Source organism: Polyodon spathula, chromosome 3 (assembly GCF_017654505.1).
Source record: "Polyodon spathula isolate WHYD16114869_AA chromosome 3, ASM1765450v1, whole genome shotgun sequence".
NCBI classification, from domain to species: Eukaryota; Metazoa; Chordata; class Actinopteri; order Acipenseriformes; family Polyodontidae; genus Polyodon; species Polyodon spathula.
Window position 1 is genome coordinate 84,272,587 of NC_054536.1, and position 24,973 is coordinate 84,297,559.

Consider the following 24,973-nt stretch of genomic DNA (forward strand, 5'->3'; position numbering starts at 1 on the left):
ATGCTTTTAAAAAGAGTCGTAAACTAAATACCGGACTGTAGCAGGGGGAGATCTGCTACAGTCCGGTCGGTGGGAAAGTGGGTGTGTGGACTTTCCCCCTCTCTGAATGGCTGAGAGGCGAGTCTTGGGGAGATTGTTAGCCCTATAAGTTAACGCTCTGTTGTTTCTTCAGGTCTGCCCTTTTAAACGCGCCGGGAGTGCGGAAGTGCTGGTCCAGGACCAACAACCAGTTGGGAGAGAACGAAATGGAGTATTTCAGAGTGAGACAGTGAGGGTGGGGAACCCTTGGGAAGACCCCAGAATATTATAGCTGAGCAGATTAGCTAGCCGGCAGCGTAGGTCGGTGATCCGGGTTGAACCGGCAGCGGCGACCGGGATATCGCTGCAAAGTGCAGCACCTTTTCTTTGTAGTTTTGTTAGTTTTATTTTCCCTTTTTCTTTTTGCCTTCTATTCTTGAATTATTGTTTGAAGCACCTGCGAGTGCGCTTGCACCCTGAACTGTTTACCATCATTTGGTATTCCCATGGTTCTGTTTACCATAGTTGGTAAGCAGACCACGGACCAACAGCACCCTCAGCGGGCTAACGAAACAAACACCGCAAGCCAGACAGTTCTGGGTGCTTTGACACCTTAGACAGGAACCAGTCTATCACAAATCCAGCCTACAGGGAGCGGAACAGCAGACCAATGGAGAATAAGGGGCTGCGTCGGAACGAGAACAACCAATGAAAAACACTACACGTGGACTCAGGCACCGTCCAAAATAACCAAACTATCCAATCACACGGGGTAAAGCAAACATTACAAAAGCATGAGCATGACACTCAAAACGGGGCTAAGGCAATTATCATTCTGCGTCAGAAGCTAGAATCCAAATTTAGCTGTCTTGATAATAGATAATTCTCGATAGGTTGTCTGGACGTAGAGCGTCCATCTCGCAAGAGTGAGAATTGCCTTCTGAACCAAAAAGTGTGGGTGTGGGTGATATTATATAGATATATATATATTATATATATATAATATATATATATAATTGATTATGTTACAAAACTTTCGTCTTATATAGCTGTCAGGAATGCAGTTGTAACCTTAAGGGAATATCCCATAGATGGCGTTGAATCTACAGCATTTACATATGTTTTTGTGATAACAAAGTTTTGAACTTTGGAAACCGAAAACTCACGACCTTTCGTTGAGTTTTAAGAAAATTCTTTTGTACCACGTGTGCGATATACTTACTTTGAAGATTACGGTTGACACTGTTAACAAATTTAAGTAACATATCTACAGTTGTAAAAAAAAAAAAAAAAGAAAAGGAATATGTAGCCTGTGTGTATTTTCAAGATATATCATTCTAAAAAAAAGTTCCACTTTCTGCAAGTAACTGCCTGACAGCATTCAGATTATTACCTGATACCCCTAAGCACCCTATTAAAAAGCAAGAGAATGAATGCAAGTCAGCCAAAAATAACAAAGAGAATGACACCTTAAAAGCTTTCATCAAATATAATATGTTTATTTATGACTGAAGTATAAGTGGCAGTACTGTGGTGGGTTCTGGGCAATCCTAGACAAAAGATGCATATTGATGAAAAGATGCAGCACTGTTTTATAAAAGATCTATATTTACCATTGTGGGAAAACCACTCCTATCCCAGCAGGACCACTGTGAGTAAACTGGGGGAAAGGAGTACAGAAAGCGAATCTAGGCCCTGGTTTGTACACATAACGTGTGTTTTTGCACCTTAACCAGTTCACGAATTATTTTACAATATTATTGAACAGCTGCAGCCTTCTTTCAATCAGGATTACTTTACGTAATAGGCACCCTAGGGTGTGCCCACTGCTCTACGGAAAAAAAAAAAAAAAAAAAAAAAAAACATGGGCCAAAAAATTAAATAAATAAATAAATAAATATTAGTGACTACCTACATCAACACTGTGTTGTCACGTTATTTTTGCCACGGTTTTGTTCTTTTTATTTTGGCGTACAAGTAATTTAATGTGGTGATTTAAATGTATATGATTTACTAACAGCATTACATACGTAAATGTATACTTTATAACTTAACGCATGCATGTCATCATCGCTTTATCAATTTATCTCATTCAATGGCACTTAGCATCAAAATATTAATTTGTTCATGTTAACGTGTTCCAAGCACCCAACAGTACGTGTTTAACTACTTATAAAAAAACAATTATATACTGTACTAAATAATAATGTTTATAGAAAATATAACATTTAGAAACCACAAATTACCGATACCGTATTGCTTGGGACCCGAATAAAAATATATATAAAAAAAATCACACAACAGAAAATAAATACCAAGCAGACAGTCGGTCTATTTTATCAATGAGATTACGATAAAGTGATCTGCTACAAACACAAAACTTGTGTAAATAAATATTCAATAATATACTGTTCAGTACCGGTATCCCATCCCGAAAGTCACCGGTCAACATACTTTGAATCCATAAAATGATGACAGGGAAGACATATTTTGGTCATGTGTGTGTGTCGGTTCAGACCAAAGCTACCCGGTCATACACTTCACACAACCACGACGCGTTCCCTCGTCAAACCTGCACCCTCCATTTAATCACTGACGCTGAATTGTCCATCCTGCATGCCAGACGGGTTTCCTCCCTTACTGGAGTCCGGTGCACAACTAAGGCCTGCCGACTCTCGCTATCTTTCTCAAAATGGCGATGGCGGTTTGCTAGCAATAACAGGAGGAGGGGGTGGGTGAATTTCTCCACAGTTTCAGGTGTTCCAGGACGGCTGTGAATGTCTGTCTCGCACAACGACTGCAGCGACGTGTCCTTACCTTTGAATTTGAGGTCGATCGGAGGTTCCAGGATGAGGATCTGCTCCAGTTTGGACATATTTGCTGTAAGGTCGGTGATGGCGGAGCAGAAAGTGCCAAGCAGTCGCTCCTGATCTGACAACCAGGACGAGCACTGAGTCACTGACTGAACCTCACAGGCGAGCACACCAATACCAACGCGCGTGTGTGTGGGGCGCGTTACCGAGAATAAGTGTTAGAGGTGACAGGCATGGGGGTCTCGTTTTTTGATTGAATACCGTATTTCCTCAGTCAAAACCCATTTATACGCTTGTATATGCATTTGTATTTTCATTCTCTAAAACAGCGGAAACACAAGGGAGTCTTGTTCTAGATTCCCGACACAGTGCTTATTTTCTTGCTTGTGCAAATTTGTAACACACATTTTTGATGTTACCATAGCTGCTGTTTTGATTAAATAAACCAATCTTACTAGTTAACCATATCTTGAACCACTATACTATTCCAATTTCAACACGAACAAGCATTGCTTTGTGCTCACTTACAGTATTATAAAATCATTAATGGTGCTAAAGGTGAAAATTCCCGCTTATTTAAATGGTAACCAATTATTTTATTAGGTAGATAATGACAATATACCAGTAGTTGACAAAAGCATGTTGTTTTGTGGGTTATTGTTTTATATTTAAAAAAAAAAAAAAATACTGAGGGGCTATCCAAAATGGTATTGTGGCCTTGGAGAGATTCCAACTAAGAAAAAACACTAATCCCAGGAATATGGCGATACATTGAATTTATTTAACCTTAAGCTGAATTGATTTAGCTTCAAAGCAAAACTTTAAGAACAACACATACCAGGACCGGGTTGGCTAGCCATGTTGTTGCTATTTAATCATTGTGTTCCTTACAACCAGACGGATGAGTTTTGATGGGCCGAATGACCACACCTCATTCAGAAATGTTCTTTTGTTCGTTTTGAAGTCTGTTTTAGATTTTTATTTTGGTTCCCCCTAAAATGCACAGGTCATACTGTATAGGCTGCACTGGCTGCTGTCTGGCTGCCATAGCTGATTTTCAGGATAACAACAGATTCAAGTCAAGATAGAATGGGTCCTTTCAATCAGGCCAAAAGTAGCCACAGATGTCCAGGCCGATTGATGACCAGTGTATTAAGATAACTTTGCTGAAGATGGTGTGCTTTAAGCCCACATCCTCCTTGGTCTATCTAATGCCACTCTGGTGATGGGTTTAACACCAACATCATCTGAACAGCAACCTGGAGGAGTTCTGTCACTCTAATACCAAAGCAATACAAGTGGCATTTTATTGAGTGTTGATTGACTGAGGCATTACTGCCACTGTTTTGATAAATCCCCATTAGTTCCATTATTTTGAGAAGCAGTGATTTCCCCCATGTAGTGTCATGTAAACTCATGCCTCAACTGCTTTGAAAAGTCTCAGTATATACTGAACGAAAGAAATGCCTTCTTTCCACCAACAGAAGGCACCCAATCAGCGAAGGATCAGAATATAGGTCATATTATATTCTTTTACATTATTGGAGACAGGGAGTGTTTTTTCTGCATCCGTAATGTGTTAGTTTTTACCTTACCTAGGTTTTAGAAGTTGTGTAAATGAAGACCATTTGATTTGTCACTTGTCTAGATTGCCTGTACATGATTTTCTCACTATTGAGAGAGGTAGATTAAGGAGAGGAGACTGACTCTGAAGTAGAGTTTAGATGGTAAATGCTGATGAAACTTCATTTTTTGTATTACAATTCTTTTAATCAAACCTAGTAAGACTATTTTTTCTTCACTGTCGAGAACACTGGGGGGCTCAGTCAAAGATGGAATCATGGACAGGAACCATTCCCCAACATCAAAAAGGCCATGTGAGGTGCAATGTTCTGTATAACACTCAGCTAAAGGGCGACATTATAAGGGGAATATGTTTGAAACTCCTTCTATGAGAGGTAGGGCTGATTCTGAATCAGGTTCCGCCACATATCCATTACCTATTTCTCGTTCAACCGGAATGTCCACATTACTGTTTCCCGTTTACTAGGTTTTTGGGCTTTTTCTTTGCAACGATACTGCAGTGAATTGTCTTGTTTAGCCACTACTAACATCTGCACTCAAGACTACCTGATCTTTTGAGCTAGCCTGATGAAACATGCCTAGTACATTGATATGAAAACCACCAAGTGTTGGTCAATCAACTTCCACAGGGCTACTCTGTGCTGTAGTGAATAGTGCACGTGTATCACAGCGGAAACCGATGCAGAATTTCCCCTTTTCACAATGTCATCCTTTATGTGCTGTGTGGTAAGGCTGTGTGAAAAATAAAAAACTAATAAATGAATTCATAGCCTTCTAAAAATGCCAACCTTTTTTTTTTTTTTTAAATCATGAACTGTACCTAAGAAATTGTCAGTTGTTACTTAATTTTCAACAGAGAAGTTGGAACTGGGTTCACATTGACTCCCAGTCATTATCTGTAACATACTGACATACTGTTTGATCTGTTTCACACATACATCAATCTATCAAAAATAATAAGAGCCATCAACTGCTGTAAACATTATAGCTGTTTATCAGAAAAGTGTGGTTTCCACAGCGGCTATCGGAAAGTATTTGATTAAGATTATTTTAAATAAGATACCTATGTGCTAAACTCTATTTACTCACCCTTTTGATCAAAAAGGTCACAATAAGTATATGAAGAAAAACATGGCAGTATTAGCACCAATATTGGAGTTATGAAGTGATTACATACTGCATAATTGGGACTAATTTTGGCACACGTTTAAAAGGAAACATACACTCAAGCAAGAAACAAGAAAGCAGAAATAATATTAACAAAGTTTATTAATAAGATAAGGTTAAGATAAAATATTAGGCAGATTTGCATAGCGAATATATTTAGCAGGTTTAACAATATGATGAGGTATACAGAGATTGAATACTGACATTAAGGTACACTAATTTGGCACATGCAATTTTCTTTTGGAACACATTAAAAGAGACTTGAGGTTGGTGATCATCTTTCAGTAAGGATGTAAGACATTAAATGTTGTAGAATGGTTTAAACAATATTTAGGCTGGGGGTAATTCTTGAAGGGTTTGGTTCCAAGAGAAAGCCTTCATATGTGTATTAATTGCCTTCTGAAGGTTATTATAAGAGACTCAGAATACCAGTCAACATTTAGTAACAACTTCCACAGAAGTTTTGATCAGTAGAGCAACAATGAACAAAAGCACCCCAAACCAAGCAATCTCATGACTTTATGACACTATGGCAACATTAATCTATTGTCTTTTGAGCAGTATAAGCAACAATAAGTACAATCTACTATTTACACAGAACCATGTCTCTTAATAGGGGCTAGTGTGTTTAATTTATTTAACATGTGTAAGACTACATTGCTATTTAATATAAGACATTTGAGTGACCATTGATTTTAGCATTCTTTTGGGGTCATTCCACATTACCTCTCTTCTGTGATGGTGTACTGATGTCTCATTTCAAAAACAAATTGTTGTAAATGATTGCACACAATTACAATATTACACTTTCACAGACACATAAATAATATGTAATGCCTTTTGATTTCTGATTATTGTAATGTCCTTGGCAAGATTCGTCACAACTGGACATATGCAAAACCTATGTGACAAAACAAGTGTGTCATGAATAGTGCCGTATGTACACACCCTGCTACGTTATAAGGCACTTAGTCCTTAAACACAGACACAAAATAGATAAGTAGCCAGTTGCTAATAATATAATTAAATGAATGACAATAGCCAGAGAAAGCATCTTGTTAGCACGGCTAAATCACAATTCAGTTCCCAACGACCAATCCTTTCAGGATGGCTGTTAACAAATCAGTAGATTCTACTAAATAAACCATATCTATCTATCTATCTATCTATCTATCTATATATATATATAGATAGATAGATAGATAGATAGATAGATAGATAGAGATATAGAATATATATATATATATATATATATATATATATATATATATATATATATATATATATAATCATGCACTGTTAAAATGTCTTTTTCTACATTAATTGCAGTTCTACAGATAAGACGACTTTAGTACTGATTCATGTCATAGATGAGTCAGGAATTTTGAATCAGGAAGTTTAAATTCAACTCAGAAAATGAACCGACTTCTCTATAACTATTCAAACAAAACACATTGGCAGGTATTGTTAGTGACTCTTATGTAGATCCAGCCTGCAATGAAAGAACCACTCCCAGCTCACTCTTATTTCACTGCATCGCACCAAACATTATACATTTACATTACAGGTGCATTTTCACAGCTTAATCTCACATAATTAAGTCTACATACACGGGAATGAGCCTGAGAAGAGTCTCTTTATTCTGTGAGGGAAGTATTTTTTTGTTTTCATTTGTAAAAAACTTCTGCTTAAGTTCCTGGTCTATTACTTCATTTCTGGACATGGAATCCTTTTTTTTATTTGAATTAGAATTACATTTTAAAAGCTATTACCATCAGAATTTGACAGCTGCAGATTCTTCCATTGTCCAAAAACCCCCCTTTTAATTTATTTCTGACTTCATCGATGAAGGACACTTTAGTTTTGCTGTAAAAAAAAAAGTATGCTGATTGGCAAAATTGTACATAAACAATTAGAAGTAATGATAAAGAAAAAGATTAAGTAGGTGCAGGCAGGCAAAATTTACATTCTAATCTACAGTAATGAAAACATACGGCACTATAGCATGCTATTCTGATTACATTTCTGCTTAAATTGCACAACATTCACTGGTTAGGGGGCAACGAAAGTCAGCTTCAAATTGACAACTGTCTGTAGCATTACAACCTTGACATCAAGGGACAGAGATACCTCATCTCAGACAGTGACGTAAAACCGGAATATGACAAACAAATTATTGTTTCTGAAAGATTGTTTCAGATGTATGTTTGATTGAAATTATGTCAGACTCCTGGATTGCGCCAATGTGTTTTTCTCCTGTTAGCAGCAGCGTTTGCTAGGTGGTGCTAGCTGTCTTGTCAGTTTAAAAGTTTCATTATTTTCTAGTTCTTGAGGATCCAGTGGTGGGATCAGCTGGCCTGAAATACACAATTATATGATTACAATCTCCCAGTTTATATATATATACCTCCAAAGAACGGTGAATGAGAAAAAACGGTTTTGAAAACTAAAATTACTTACTGATTTTTTTAAAGAGTTCCTCAACATTAACAGCATTCCTAGCGCTGGTTTCTACAAAAATAGCTGCTATTGATTCAGCGTATTCTTTAGCTTCTTTTACAGGAACCTCTCTGTAAGTGCAAAAAATATTAGGACTGTAACGTACACATAGGACTTCATTAAAATATTACAAGCATCTGCACCATGTATCATAGGGACATGCATTAATCTGAAGCAAATTAGTTTGTCACTATGCACATGATGAAACACACATATATATTAGAACATTATTTGAAAATGTGTGACTCTCACGTTACATAAGTTTATATAAAGGGTAGGCATTTCATTACACATTTATTTCCGTGTATGTCACAAGCCATTCATTACCCAGCAAGTCTTCATCCACTTACAATAAAGATCTACTCTATACTTCTATGCTATGAGTTATTATTCCTAATCTAAAAAACGATAAGAGTAGATTATGTATATTAGGTAAGGTATTTCTATCTGCCATCATTTCGATCAACTGAATTGACCCCCAAATGTATCTCATTTTAGATGAGCATAGGCCACATTCACAAATCACTTTGTGTAACATGCTGGTAAATGGGCCCCGCTGTGTTTATTTTTCCATTTCTTTGCAGAGCGTGTTCACCTGATGTCACCAAGATCACTCTTGTTTCCTGCAATGGCAACTACAATGTCTTCTGGGCCATGCTCCTTTAACTCTTTTACCCATTTCTTTAATGTTATAAATGAGTCCTGAAATAAAATTAAAAAAAAAAAAGTATGTCAAATTAGAGTGATCAGTATTATGAAAAAGTAATGCCACGACCTACACTAGACAGATGTTTTATCCAAGGACCATTCCAACTGAGTAAGCACTTATGTTCTAAATATATAAAATTATGTGACATGCATGCATATGGACAGCCAGCCTGCACATACCCCCCAAATTCTAACCTGTCCTTAGCAAGTTTCATCTCAATTTTATATGCTGTTCTCTAGACACACATTTCCACTACTCCACCACTATTACCAGTGGGGGAAGAAAAATAACACTGAAGAAAGGATGATAATTGTAGTAGTCATTAGTATACCGAAATTATGTTTACATCACTACCAGACATTACACTTTGAGAAAAGCACATTAGTACTGTTACCTTTCCCTTTGATTTCTCTGTTTCTCTCACTGGAATTCTATAAAAGGATTTGGTTCTGTAGGAGAGACATGCTGTACTACTGCTTCAGTACTCTAATAAGGGATGTAATGATTCTAAACTATTCTAAACTTTTATACGGTTTGAATACCTTGTCTGGAGAATCTTAACTGAGACTGAATTTAGATTCATGTTTCTTTCCAAGCATACAACAATTTGATGATTCACAATCCCCCTTTCTACATGGTAACCATACAGTATACAAATAGTTCCATTTTGCAGATGTCAGGTATTGCAATACCAGATACACCACCTCCTATACTATACCAGGGTTTGAATGTGCCACTTTTGTCAAATGCTTATTACACAGAAATCAAAATGGGAATTAAAGAAAAACATTTAGAGACCAAAAGATATTAGAATAAAGACAATTTACCAGTTTAGTGATGTCATATACTATAACAGCCGCTGCTGATCCTCTGTAGTACATAGGCGCCAAAGAATGAAACTGTAAAACAAAGTGCCTACTATAAAAAAAGACTTGAGAGCTCCCAGGGTTACTCAAAATGGACGAAGAGCTGCAGTGACACATTTCCATTTTCGACAGTGACCTGCCACAGTATTTAATCTGAGAACTTTTGCCCAGACCATTCCTTATGTTTATGTATAATGCCCTCCATTTTCCAAATTCAAAAAGTTGACAGGAATCACAAGATGAAGAAGCAGAAAAAACACATATTTTCAATTTTTTTTCTTCTTCTAAATGGAATTGAAACAAATGGAATTGTCATGGCAATAGATTTCTCACAGTTAGGTCCAATGTATAAGGTATATAGTTTTGTTTTGTATATATAATTCGAGCCACTAACCATATAAATGTCAACATCCTCACCTACTGAAACACGTGTTAATACACAAATTGTAAAAAGACAGCTTATCATTTGTATCAATAGCTTAACACCATAATCTACTGTAAGCTGTAAGCATTTACTAAAAATGTTTAGAAATCACATTCTATTGTAGGCATGTTGAGTAATGTTAAATGGTCTCATAATGAACATTGTACTCTTTTTGTCTCGGTTTCTGAATGTAGAGTTGGACCAGATTCAGAACATTTTAACTAATTTAAAAACATGACTGAAAATAAATATGGTGCAGTTTTGTATCTTGTAAATGGGCCTATACACACTTCTGTTCGTTAATGCATCAATTGGGTTTTCCTGTGCACTGTTGTGAAGTATATTTTTGAATGGTGTTACAAATAATGATTTGATTTATACCAAACGAGATGAGAATCCAACGTCTTTAAACGTACCCTTTCTTGCCCAGCTGTGTCCCAAATTAGAAACTTGTGAAGCTCATTGCCACAGGGGACTGTCTTAGTCAAAAAGGATGCGCTGAAATGGAAGAACACAGTTAGTCTTGGAAATGAATCACGTTATAGCTTGTGCAAAACTGTAAGTAACAGGGTGTGGTAGACTGAGAAATTCAGTGAGGCATTGTAATGTGCTAATGACATTGCAGAGATCACCACATCTTTGTTATAAAGTGATTGCAGTTAACAAAAAAAAAAATCCATAAAACTAATTTTGCACTTCCATTAGCTACATATGTCAAAAAAATGTGAAGTTTTAAAAGAAACACAAATGTTATATCCCACATGTATTTTCATTTAAAACATCTGGTATTACTGTATGTTAAAATAACATCTTGGTTTCAATGCCTTATTCTTGAGTTATCTATTTGCACTTGCACTCCCTGGGTAATTTCAGCACTGTCTTCTGGGTCAAAGCATGTTACTGGCTGAAAGAATTAGTGAATGGGGGAAGCAGCTGACTGGTTAATGACAGGACAAAAGCCAATGAATGGGTAGGGACAATGTCACATGACAGTCTAAAACAGGGGTCTCCAACCCTGGTCCTGGAGAGCTACTGTGGCTGCTGGTTTTTGTTTCAGCCAATCTCTCAGTTACTTAACTGAACCAATTATTGGCTCAGTTAATCAAGATTAACAGGTGTTCCAGATCTTTAGCCACTGATAAAGTAAAGACACCTAGAAAACCTGCTGGATAGAGGCTCTCCAGGACCAGGGTTGGAGACCCCTGGTCTAAAAAATGGCTTCCACACAGAGCTGTCTTTAACCTACAAGTGTAGTATCAGTTACCATGTTTTTAAATTAAAAAAAAGAAAATGTATATTTGAGACCTATATAATGAATATAAATTTTATGGAATTATTTTGTTAGCTACAATTACTTTAAAACATATTTCATTTCAGGTTAAATTAACTGACACTGAAACCTTACCATTCTAATGAAATATACATGTAACATTAAAGTGAAAGATTGGATGTTGTTTTGTTTTGTTTTTTAAATACACTTAACAATGAGAGGCATATATTAGCAGATATTTTCAGTCTCATGTTCAGTATGTTTGTACTGTGTTCTTACCCTATTGTGGGACAGATGTTATGATCAAAATGATCCTGGACAAAACGGCAAACAATACTTGATTTTCCAACCCCTGTGTCCTGGAATAGATTAAATGCATAATAATATTTTTTTTTTCACAGTTGCCATCTTTTGGACAAATACAAATACAGCTCTAAGAGATAAAATAGGCATTGTTCAAACCATGCCTGTATCAAACTGCATTGGTGCAGTGTATACATTTTAACATTTAATTCAGAATTATTGAAATTAAGAATAAAATTACAGATACCTCTGTGTTTTTTTATTATTATTTTATTAACTCAAACACGTGTTTATATTATATTATATATCAGGATATTATTATTTTTATACACCTGTGGCAATACATTTTTTATAAATGTATCATGTCATAACAATTGTTTTATCAAAATTAGCACTTCACTTTCTGAAGAAAACAACTCATTTAATCATACAGTACACATATATGACATTATGGATAGCAAATAAATATATACTTATGCAGTAATGAAGTCATGCATATTAGCTTTGAACTTAACATACTAAGTTCAGAAATATCAAATACCGAGGATAATATTTGACATAAAAAAAAAAAAAAAAAAAACATTGAGTAGATTGGTGAGTTTATTAGGAAACATTGTAACATTGCACAAAAAAAAAAAAATTAGGAGTCAGTGAAAAAATATATAAACATAAGCAATCTATAAAAGCTCAATTATCCGAATGCTAAATATAGCAGCCTATTGTAATCCCACAATAACCGCACGAAAGTCATCATCATTTTTATTGTCGAGTAAATATGTTCTTGTTTACACGATGAGTATCCTTGTAATTGTCAAACAAGCCACGTACACGTAAACTGTACCTCCCTTTGATCAGAGTACAACTGAGAACACTGCAACCCACTCCATGACGTAATGCTGATAACAAATATTTAATTGATATGACTGTTTCCCTTACAAAGAATGCACGTTTAAAAGTGTCACCTTTAATCCAAATGCTAATATTTTAACAAATGCTCTAGCTAATCTATGAACTTTAAAATCTTCGGCTTTGTCAGCATCTTCACAGCTCCAAGACGGTACTTTCAAACAAGACAAATCTCAGCAAGTACAGTACTTTCAGACAGTCTGCGCAGCCAAGGAGAAAAAAAAAAAAAAAAAAGCTTATTTTGTCTGCTTTATACCGGTACGATACATGTTTGAGCATTACTTAAAAACTAATGGAACTAGAATAATTACGTCATATATCAGATTATGTTTTTTTTAAAAAAAATCTGAGAAACACAATCTTGTAATTATGTAAATTCCCTTTCCTCAGTGCCTGCTGAGCTAATAAAATGAAACTAAGGAATCTTCACTTTTAACGTTTTACTTACCCCAAGTAGACACACTTTCAGTTCCCTTATAGCCATGGTAAACCTAGTTTGGATTCTCGCGGGATTCTTTTTGTCAGTATGTTTTTTTAAATCATGTTCCTCTTTTTTCTTTCTTGGTTAAACCCTGCCAAAAAGTGGCTTCATCACTGCCCACTATAACGGAAACCGGTAGGAGCTATTTGCGCTGTCAGTCACATGGTTTAATGTGCTGTTCCTCCTTTACTGTTTTCAGACTTATTTGACGTACATTGTCCTTTTTAAGCAGCATCATGGTCATTTTAAAACAAACTCTTTGCTGTAGTATATTGTTTAGCTTCTGACTACAGACAGTAAACACTGTCAGACTAACAAACCACACCGTATTTTTCACGTTATATTGATTGTTGTTATAATTATCATACAATTTATTAGCAGGACTTGTTGTTTGTGATTAATAGATTAATAGACACCAGCTGTGTGAACTGAGTTTATACTGTATATCTAACCAAGACATTTCATAAACAAATAATAATTAATTAATTAATTAATTAATTAATTAATTAATTAATTAATTAATAAAGATGTCAGATCAACCCCATTTTTTGTAATATGGAACATTTTATATTTAGTTCATATTTGAATGGTTGAAACCACTAGGGGGCGGTTATGGAGTCGAGGTGCAAATGTTATTACACACATTTGTAGACGGTTGTTTTTTCTTTTCGTCAGTATTTCTATTTTGCTGTCGGTGTGTAAAACTCTAACAGTGTCACACAAACACATACAGTAGTTTCATTTTATAAAACTGATTGTTATAATGCTGCATGCTGATTGGCCAATCAGTGGTTCTAAACCATGATTTAATCACTGGTATAGTAACTGTTGGGTAAATCACTAGACCCGTGGCACTATTGTATCATTGCGCCTATTGAAATAACGGTAAACAAATAATATAAATAAAAAAAAAAACTGTCAAAATACCTGGCTGTCATTGAATATACCACTGAAGGCATTACTTTTGAGTTGTTTGCACCGGTGACAATCAATGGGTAGCAGTAGAAGCTGCAAAAGAAGAGCTAAATAATATCCTTAGATATTTTTATGGCACAGTCCAAAACTGTAAAGGCGAGCAATACGGAATCAGCAGCTATGCTGGGCTCCGTGCTGGTATGAACAGACATCTAAGACATTTTAAGTTTATCCTGGTGTCTAATGAGCGACACAGAATTCACAAGTTCAAACAACGTGTTTGTGGGTAAAATTAAAAAAACTTAGACGACATCACCACATCATCATGCAATAACTTAAAGAGATTTTCAAATAATCAAACATTCTGAAGTCCTGAACCCTGACACAGCTGTTGGTCTTGTGAGTAAAGTTTGGTTTGATGTCCAGTTACATTTTGGATGCAGGAGAAAAGAAGGAAACAGACAACTACTGGCAGATTATGTTGTTGTAAAAACAGATGAAAACGGAGTTAAGTATGCCACCATGACTTTTAACGAAAGCACAAAAAATCACAAAAATCCCTACAAACAGAACAAAGAATGTCACCGTGGATTCATGTTTGAAGAGCCCGGAAATCGCTTGTGTCCAGTAGCATCACTAGAGAAGTACTGCCTTTTATCTTCACCCTAACAAAGGACAACAAGCACGTTTAATTATCGCGGTGTATGGTATAGGCTAGAGCCAATAGGAGTAAATTACCAAGCAACAATGTTGCCTAGAATACGCAGAAAGGCAGGCACCACACAAATATACACCAACCATTCCGCAGTACCTTACCACAGAAACTGTCCAAGGCTCGATTGCAAGCGAGAGAAATTATGTCCGTCAGCGGTCACAGATTGGAAAAATCAAAAGCAGTGGAGCAACATCTTGAAGGAGGAAAACGCCACAGAATCGCCAAACAAAAAAAATAAGATCAGATGAAAGCAAACCCATTCCTGCACTTCAGTGCCCCTTCTGCAACAACTGACAGTCACTTTAAGAACTGTACAGTTAACGACAACATTCAAATTAATGTCTATGAACACAAACTCAAATAAAGAAAAACTTTATCTCAGTATCAATAGTTCATAGGTTAAAACAGGGGGAGATTCCAGGACCGTAGTATTGACATGTATTTCATTTACCGTACTATTGTATTTCATTTTATCTAGGGTATTATACACTTTCCCATAAAATAAATGTTGTCCCAAACATTTACAGAGCAGTGTCTTTAGGTTAATTAATATTTAATTCACTAATCTTTACACTTTCATTGTTCATTACAGCACATTAATGTATCCTTTAAGAACATCATTATATACACACACTATATATATATATATATATGAACTCTGCTCTCTTTTGATGATCCTGCTGCTGGTCCCTCTGGATACATCTCTGTTGGAGGCTGGTCCACATCTGTGGCATAATCCTGAAAGTGCGTCTCAAGATCTTTTGCAATCTGCTGACCCTCATCATGGACGAAGGTTGCAGGTATGTGGTCTTCATCTGCACTTTGGGTACTGGTAGGATCAACAGCTTCAGCTACAGTTTGTGGATAAAAAGGACCTACTTCTGGATTTAACAAGTTATCTTGATCTGTTTCAACAGGTTCAATTTCATAGTCACAAGCTTGCACATGGCACTGAGATGGGGCGAAGTACTGTAAACTTTAATTTTCACTGTCTGTCGCTGGTTTCACCTGGGTACTGTTTAACAATTTGCGGTTTGCTGCTGGACTTGGTTTTCTTCTCTTTTCTTGATTTTTGCACTGCAGTACCCAAGGGCAAATAATCACAAGGTACTAACAGATTTCTATGTAGCACTCTGTTATTGCCTTTTCCATCTTCCGGCTTGAGTTCATACACTGGGCTTACACTTTTTCTGTTAACAATGACATAGATCCTATCTTCCCAATATGATCTCAATTTACCAGGTCCACCACAGTCAGATTCTTCACAAGCACTGATCTCCAGGCATGAGAACAGTACTTTGAACATTTAAATCGTAGTGGTTCTTACTGTGGCCTGATGAATTCTATTCACTGACACTGGAGACAGAATGATGTATTTGGAAACACCCCACAGGTGTCCAGTTTTATTTACGTTCCTCTTTTTCATTCTTATTTTTAACCCACAGAGGGTGCTGTTGTCCATGGCTGGAGTATTGGCAACAGTAAACAAGTCCACAGTCATTCCAAACCAGATATCCAGTCCTCTGCAGGTGCACTGCCAGATGCTCTGTAAATAATAATTATAAAGGACAAAAGGAGAAAGAAAAAGGGAAAATAAAACAAGTAATAAAACTACAAAATAAAGGAGCTGCACTATGCAGCGTTTACCCTGACTGTCGCTACCTGCGCAGCCCAGGTCTCCATCCTACGCTCATGTGTTCCCTCACTACCCTATACAATTATCGGGGTCTGACCAAGTTCTTTCCCCGCTGCAAAAATAATCTTTTCTTTCTTTTTCTTTTTACACTGTGGTTTTCTCCAGCCACGCTCAGTTCACCCATAGCACTTCCACTGGCTTGTATTCATCTAGAGGGGGCAGCCTGAGGGAACATAGAGCGTAATCTTCATAGGGGCAGCAATCCCCCAAGGCCTGCCTCTCAGCCACTCAGAAATAGGGAAAGCCACACACCCTTTTCCCCACCTCTCTGTGTCACTGCCATGCCTGACAGGTGGATCTATGAGACTGCTGCCCCCACCTGCAGTACCTTGCATGCGCCAGGCAGTCAGTACAGGTCTCCCCTGTTATAAATATCAATAGGCAAAAGTGGAGATCTGCCAAATAACAGCTTGAATGGAGGAAACCCTTTTGATTTGTGGTGGGTGCAATTATACGCATAAATTACTTTATTTAGGGACTCCTTACAACTGAATTTTTGATCTTGACCTTTTGCTTCTGGATAATATATAGTGGTTCTGGATCTTGCAGTTTTGGAGTAGTGCTGCAGCCTGTGAAGAGCTGGTTCTCAAATTCACCACCTTGGTCATGATGAAGCCGCTTAAGGAATCTAAACCTCCAAACAAAGTCATTGAAGATTTTATCTGCTGCAGTCTTACCAGATTTATTGGTGGTTGGATAGGCTTGAGCGAATCTAGTGAAGTGGTCTACAACAACCAGAATATACTCATAGCCTCCAGAACTCTTCTCCAAGGGCAGACAATCTATTGACACTAGCTCAAAAGGTTGTGTTATAACAATGCTGGTTAAGGGTGCCTTTGTAAGACGACTGGGTTTCTTTTGCTTAATGCACCTACATACATTACGAATATAATGGTTAATATCCTGTTGCATGTGTGGCCAGCAAAACCTTTCTCAAGCCAAACAGACAACCCTTTCAGTGCCAAGATGTCCCATTTCTTTGTGCAGTTCTTGGTATACTCTCTTCTTGTATTTGTTTGGCAATACCAACTGTTGTTCTTGTCTGTTTTGCGATATAGAACTCCATGCTCATCAAGCTGTAGTTTACACCATTCTCTCAGCAATGCCGTTGTTTTCCTCATTTCCCTTTTCCTGTCCCGCTCACTTGGTTTGCAACATTGATTTTTGTAGTGCAGCAACCTGCTGATGACTGGATCATCTTCTTGAGCTTTCCGTATCTCCTCAATGCTTAATGGCTCAATGGCAGCGATGTCACATGGCACACTGGGAAACGCAGCAACATTGGTAGTGATGGATGTAAACCACGCAGCTTGACTGTTGTTCTGGATACCTGTAGACTGAATTAACAGCTGTTACAACATCTTTAGAAGCTTCCTCACTGCATTCTGCTATGTAGCTTTCCATATCCCAAGGCATTCTGGATAAAACATCAGCAACAATATTGTCTTCCCGCACAATACTTGATGGTAAAGTTATAGTCAGCTAGTTCAGCAACCCAGCGATGTCCGGTTGCATTTAATTTTGCTGATGAAAGAGCATAAGTTAAAGGATTGTTGTCATTATAAACTATAAAAGAGACTGCATGGTACAGTCAGTAATCAACTATTTCAGAGCTGAAAACTCTAACTTACCAGATGCAAATTGTAGTTTTTCTCTGCCAGAATGAGAGATCTGGAGCCATAAGCTAACACTCTTAACTGACCATTCTGATGCTGATATAACACTGCACCAAGCCCTTGACCGGAGGCATCCACATTTAAGAGGAATAGGAGTGTGAAATCTGGGTAGTCCATTACTGGGGGCTGTATTAAAAAATCCATTAATTGGTTCAACACATTTTTGCTGCTCTAATGTCCACATAATAGAAAGATGTGAAGAGACCTGGCCTGACAGTCTACTTTTAGACTTTTTTTTTTTTTTTTTTAGCTTCCCTGCAATTTGGGCTCTCTTTCAAAGCTGGTGAAACTCTCAACAGATCATATAGAGACTTAACTTTTTTTTTTAAAGTCCTTGATGTATTTTCGATAGTTATTAAGGAATCCTAAAACGTTCTGTAATTCATTGACTGTTTAAGTGCTTGTACAGCTGCTTTGTCATTTGGATCCATCTTGTAGCCCTGTTCAGACATAATCATCCCTAAGTATTTAACTTCCCTCTTGAAAAGCTCACATTTCTCTGGTCTTAGCTTAATGCCATATTCTTGAAGTCTGCAAAGCACTTTTCTAAGGTGTTCTACCTGTTCTTCAAAGGTTGAGCTAAACACTAGGACATCATCTAAATAAGGGACACATCTCTCAGGCCTTTCAAACATCCCTCTATGCATCTTTGATATGCAGTTGGTGCATTCATTAAGCTGAATGGAATTCTCATCTGTTCATACAGACCCCACAGTGTTATAAATGCCATCAGAGGTCAACTTTCTTCATCTAAACCCCCCTGTAAGCCTTATCTTGGCCTAAGACTGAAAATTTACCATCCAAACTGTCTAAGATGTCCTGGATGCGAGGAATTGGCTGTCGATCAATAACAGTCTTTTTATTCAGCTCCCTGTAGTCAATACAGAGCCTGAGGGTGCCATCCTTTTTTATGTCCACATACTACAGGAGATGAATATGGTGAGTTTGACTTTTTACGCATCCTCAAGCAATTCAATCTTGTAAGTACTCTTTTACTTCTTTGTCTAATGGTCGGGGCATGGCAATGTAAGTTTTATTTACAGATTGTCATTCAGTTTAATTGTCACACCTTGTTTTCCAACTTTTAATACACACAAATCTTCAGATTGATTACTCTGGATGATGTTTACAAGGGAGCAAATGCTGTTAAGTTTTACATGAGTCAAAGCTTTTGTCAAGCTATTGACTAATTGGAGAGATGAAGTATCTTGCACCTTAGAACTGTCCCTTTTAACAATCTCTTCAATGACATTTTATCCTATAATTGGTGTTTCTAAGTTGGAGCTACTCACCAGCACAGGCACAGTCAGAGCTTTGTCATGTGGTTCCAGCTGAAACTGAATTTAATTCCATCCTTTGAAAGGAATTGATGTACCATTAACAGTTATGAGGTCAAGTCCATTTTTAGACTCCATCGGTTTCACCAGTGCTCAGAGACCATACAAACTTGATCTCTTGTATCCCACAACACTCCTGTTTTAACATCATTAAGAAAGCACTGCATTATACATTTCTTCCCCACAAGGTTAGTTACTTTTAAAAACTGTCCAGGTGTTAAATGGCAAATGTAAGCAGCTCCCTCTGAACTTTGAACAGAATTTATTACTTTAACTGATTTATATTGCTGGCCTTGATTTTCACTTCCAGTGGCATTACAATTTAAAGCTTGCTTTAGGTGTTCTTCGATATGCTGAAGAACGGCCACTTTAGTATGGTCAGTCACTCTTGGTCCCGTAAGAATGGCCTCCCCTCAGTTCCCGACCTGTCTATTGATTTTTTTTTGTTCTCAAGATATCCTGCTAAATAATGTTCTCTGCTCCCACACCTGAATCAATGGTCACACAAATTGCTTTTCCCATTTTTTGGCAGTTAGGGGAGCCTCTTTCTCGTTGTCCCCTTTCTGTTTTGGGCTTTGGTTGGAATTTGTACTGATTAGTGTTCTTTGGTGTTGGGATTAAAGCATCCTTAATTATTGCTAATTCAGCCGGTTATTTGATCTCATTTGAAAAGTTACCTTTTTGGTGTCTTATCTTTTTACGACGATGTGTGTGCATCACCTGAGGCTTCCTCTGAAACCTGTTGTTGGGCTGCACCAAGCTTAAGATTTTTCTCCATCTCATTGCTCACTACAACATTCCACCTTTCAAACAAAACCTTAACTGAAACATTATTATTCTGCAAATATGGCTGCATTATAATATGCACAATGTCATTTTGCAGCCCAGTAAGTATTGAGCGAAGAAATGTCCTTTGCAATAAAATGGGGTCATATTTCCGGTCTGCATCAGATTCCTGAGACGCAAAAAGCAATTTTTGCCTTAAATCTAGAGTTCAAACTAAAAAATCTCTCTGGTTGTCTCTCTGGGCCCAGAACTCTTATATTCTTTTCCTGATAGTAAGATCTAAGGATCCTCCTGAGTTTAGGTATGGACACATCACCCTTTCCTTCTAAATAATTCCTAAGAATGAGCCCAGGGTTGATGACTTTAATTACTACATCCACTACTCCCTTCTCAGTATAACCCTTTCTGAGTCCACTTTCAATCTGATGAGCCAAACTTGTAAAATTTTATCTCTCCCTCTGATAAAGATTGCCAATTTTACCCGTGATTTTAAAATCTTTCTTCACTAGTGAATTAGCAGACTGAACAAATTTTCCTTGATCAGACCTCTTTTCCTTTATCTAGTTCCTCCATTTGCTTTTTAAACTGTATTTACATTCATTCTATTTTCTTTGCGCAGTCCTGCTCTGTTGTCTCACTTGTCTTACTACTACTTATTAATTATGGCTCATATAACTGGTTAATTTAAATTCTTAATTCCAGTAGTACAGACATCCCCTGATCCTCTAGATCACCTTCAACAATTTTCATGTAATCTGTAATATGTTTGATCAGTGCTGAGTGACTTTTGTCTTTTAATATGTGTTTCAGCAGTTCTAGCTATGTTCAGAAAAACACAAACTGCTCTTAATTTATCTTGTGTTAACTTGTAAAGAAGGCTTCCAATTTCAATATTAAAATCTCCATTTACATCTGTTTATCAGTTGCTGCTTGCTTGCATCATATAATTACTGTACACACACAGATCATTGTCACTGACTTACGGTTCTGTATTTCAAAGCAGGAGTATTTTCTTTAATGAATTCGTCCCATGGAGAGGCATTTTGTTCCAGACTTATTTTTCTTTCCTCTTATTTGACTTCTCTGGAACACATCTCTCCTGGCTGGGCTCATCAAATGTTCCATTAATTTGTAGACAGTTGTTGTTACTTTACATCAGTATTTTTATTTTGCTGTTGGTTCACAAAACTGTAACAGTGTCACACAAACACATAGAGTACTTTCTTTTCAATCCTACAATCCTTTTTTGACCCATCATTTTTTTTGTCTAATACAACAAAGTTAACTTAAATTCTAATATTTTAATTGATTTATTGGTTGTTGTCAGTTCAACTTACTTAGCAATGCCTACGAAACCGTCAAACAAAAGGTCGATCGCTGCTGATCCAATTACCCTGGCTGCCAGGTTAAACACTGATGCAGGAGAGAGTGCTGCGGGGCCTGGCTACAGAGTTTCACAGGATCGTCAAGGAAGTTATACAAGACTCGACTGCTACCCGTTGGTCTGAAATTCAGCTGCAATTGTTCTCATTCAAGCCATGTTGTCCAAATGCACTGATAAAGTATGGGAGGTAGAGGATTCCATGAATGATTTTGAAACCCGCCTTACTGGAATTGAATCAACCTGCAGCTTGCTTTCCTCTGAAAATAACAAGCTCCGTGCAAAGATTGATGACCTGGAGAACCGAGTTCTAGAGGGGATGGAGGAAGGCAGACCAACCAAGTTTATGTCCAGCTTTTTTAGCAAATTGTTTGGGCAGAATGCCCTCTCTCCCCTCCTTTTTGCAATTGCAATTGAACCTCTTTTGATATCCCTGTGTGGAAATCAGGATATGAGGGGAGTAATTCAGGGGTCAAGAGCAGAAGGTATCTATCTATGCTGATGACCTTCTTATGTATACTTCTGACCCTATAACCTCTCTTCCCCATACCTTAGGTGTATTAGACCAATTTAGCAGGGTTTCTGGATATAAACTCAACCTACACAAGAGCGAACTCTTCCTTATCAATTTGGCTGCCATCCGTTGTCCCCTTGATAATTACCCTTTCAAAATTGCATCCAATAGTTTCACCTATCTGGGTTTCTCAGTTACAAATCAAATGTCACTCCCCTAGTAGAGCGCATTAAACAAGACTTTCACTGTTGGTCCATTCCACCTCTTTCCCTAGCAGGTCCCATTAACTCTGTCAAGATGAACACACGCCCTAAGTTTACCTTTTTCAATGAATCCCTGTTTTTATTATCAACAAAAGATTTTCAACAGCAGACTATGACGCGGCTTTTCTGATTACATCTCCTTTCATTTAAATTGATTGCTGCATCCAGACAAGGGGAAAAAAAATCCACTTTATATTTTTCCTCTGGAGATTCAAAGCGGTAGGATTCTGAGCTAAGTATTCGTGGAACTTTGTCTGTTCTCAGTCTGCACAAAACAGTTAAGCAGCTCTCGACAGCGTTCACCGCATTAGCAATATCAATGTTTTCCCACTTTAAGAACATGCTGGCATAAGGCACACAGTTCAACACATCCAAAAACGCCAAAAGACAGAGTACAAACTAAAAATCCATCTGTGTCATTAATCCCTTTGCCTCGGCTGACACATTTGTTTTTGTGGCACTCTGCTGAATGTTTTCTAAAGTTTGTTTTATATTGTCAAATTTTTTTGCAAAGTGTGGTTCTATGCATACCAACATACTTCATGTAGAGCCTGAAGAGGCCTTTCGCCTCTGCTACATTCATTGCCGCTAACACACGTAGTTCCTTCTGTTGTCATGGTGTCCTGATTTTTTTTAAAATTGTGTTGCAGTGACTACTCGCATGAATGAAGTTATACAGGTTCTGAACAAGCCCAAAAAAGTTTTTTTAAACTGTATTCGAGCTCAGCTAAAACCACAACTAAAATCAGGAAAAGTACATTGCAACGTGTGTAAACATAACCTGGCTGTTTTTCTTTTTTTTTTTTTTTTTTAAAGAGCCTGCAGCCCTGACACATATCCGCTAACATTTTTTGCCCCATCATACTACTGTCCTCTCAAATTACTGAAAGACATGTTCATTTTAGCAAGCGTGCTCTCTAGACCATGAAAACGTTCCTCAGCAGTAGTGCTCGCTGTGTCCTGCAGATTTACAATTCCCTCTGTAATTTTGCAATTTTCACTAACATACTGAAAAGCGACTGCAACTTGTTTCCTTCCAGACACATCAGGGGTTTCATCGAGAATTATCCAAGTTATATCTACAATGACATAGTAGTGCAATAGTGTATTAACTGAGGATCCAGTAGCATGGTGCTTAGGTCTGGCAAGTCCAGTGCATAGGTGTAGATCGTGTGGGTTGGGCACGTATTTTAGTATCATTGCTACTTTGAGACCCGATTCTGGTGTCAAAAAGACAGATATCGGAGAAATCCTATTCACACAAACTGAAAGATATGCATTTTAGAATGCTTTAATTACATACTCTTTATACCCGAAGTGATAAGAAAACTCTACTTTTTACATTCAAGCAGCCCGTGTTGTTGACCAAATTAAAAATTTCTTTGACATTTCCCAACATGTTTCTATTTTTTCATTTGTTATCCAGAGACAATAGATTTGAGCCGATGCCACAAGGATTATTTCCTATTTATTTGAGGTTCAACCGTAATGCTAAGCAAAAAGTAACACCTGATGGGGGTAAATTCCGATGAAGTAAGCATTGGTGGCTCAAAATAAGACTGAATAGGCATCATATATATGTTTACACACAGAAATGCACGAAGGAGACTCAAATCTACTGTTAGATATTTGGAACACAAATCTGAGTTATTTCAGTAGCAACATTTGGATCTTTAGATCATCTGAATTAACGCAACTGCATGCATTGACTTTTTTAAAACCATATCTGAGTCTTTTTATTCATTTATTCATTTTCAATACTGGAAATGGGTCTATATTGTATGTAAACTGTCTCAGTCTTTCTGAGGCAGTTAAACAAACATGAACCATCATATCTCCCCAATTATTTATTTATTGTTTTTACATTTTATTAAACATGTTTTTTTTGTTTTGTTTTTTTTATCTTCTGGAAAATGACGTATGACTGAAAAAGTGGGTTCTACTATGATGATTCCTGTATCACACAGGATTTCGCCTTAATTTAAATGCATTCTTAATGTCACCACATGCACTTCCTTCCTAGCTTCTTAATTAGTATAAAGTTGAATCAGTGATGTGCCGTTGAATAATGTGAAGAAGAAAACATAGAAAATAATGACAAATGCGCACATTTTTTATTTAAAGTAAGAGGAATAATAAACCCTATATATTGACGTGATTTTGCAGACAGGATGTACTTTAGAGTATGACTGGTAAATTTTCTGGAGTTCCGTGACTCAAAGTCATACTTCCGAATCCTACTGCTGAAATTAATAACCGGAGCACGCGCAGTTGTCTTCCAGTTCACAATTGGAAGGAAAGCATCAAAAGGGGAAAAGAGATGGTGTGAGGTACATGCTATTTTTATGTCTCTTCTCACCCAGCGTACCGCACGTAACATATAAAAAGTATAGTGAAAAGATGGAAAAACAAAGACCTTTTGGAAAATATGGTCAATCTAGAAAAATACTGTAGCAACAACAGTTATAGTAGGTGATATACAATATGTACAAATTCAACCACAAAAACATCACTCACTACATTATTATTTTTTTAAAGTCCTGATTTGGGTATTTTTCAGCTATTGTTAAAATACATTTTAAAGTGTTCATTTTTAAATATTTTCATAACACGATAACACATTGTATTATACAATAAAAACTACCCACAA

The 24,973-nt window shown here is 37.0% G+C and overlaps 2 protein-coding genes across 2 annotated transcripts in view; both read right to left on the reverse strand.

Annotated features, from left to right (window-relative positions):
• The window catches only part of LOC121313525 (vesicle-associated membrane protein-associated protein A-like), a 29,553-nt gene extending 26,563 nt beyond the window's left edge, over positions 1–2,990 (reverse strand). The window contains exon 1 of the mRNA XM_041246176.1: positions 2,836–2,990. Within this exon, the coding sequence (XP_041102110.1) occupies positions 2,836–2,893 (58 nt within the window). The 5' untranslated portion in view covers positions 2,894–2,990. The remainder of the gene's footprint in view (positions 1–2,835) is intronic.
• A 3,878-nt stretch (positions 2,991–6,868) lies between these two features.
• LOC121313526 (ras-related protein Rab-31-like) lies at positions 6,869–13,188 on the reverse strand. Its single transcript, XM_041246177.1, has 7 exons — positions 13,008–13,188; positions 11,630–11,709; positions 10,497–10,578; positions 9,618–9,689; positions 8,677–8,783; positions 8,043–8,152; positions 6,869–7,939 (listed from the first exon to the last, which is right to left on the reverse strand). The coding sequence occupies exons 1-7, from the start codon at positions 13,041–13,043 to the stop codon at positions 7,842–7,844; spliced, it is 585 nt and encodes a 194-aa protein (XP_041102111.1). The 5' UTR covers positions 13,044–13,188; the 3' UTR covers positions 6,869–7,841.
• Between the last annotated feature and the right edge of the window lie 11,785 nt (positions 13,189–24,973).

Excerpts from the sequence above, each read along its gene's own strand:
- LOC121313526 (XM_041246177.1), bottom strand. The coding sequence starts at position 13,043 with ATGGCTATAAGGGAACTGAAAGTGTGTCTACTTGGG. Across the intron at positions 10,579-11,629 it reads AACATCTGTCCCACAATAGG|CGCATCCTTTTTGACTAAGA; the intron begins GTAAGAACACAG and ends CTTCCATTTCAG. Across the intron at positions 9,690-10,496 it reads ACACAGCTGGGCAAGAAAGG|TTTCATTCTTTGGCGCCTAT; the intron begins GTACGTTTAAAG and ends TTTGTTTTACAG.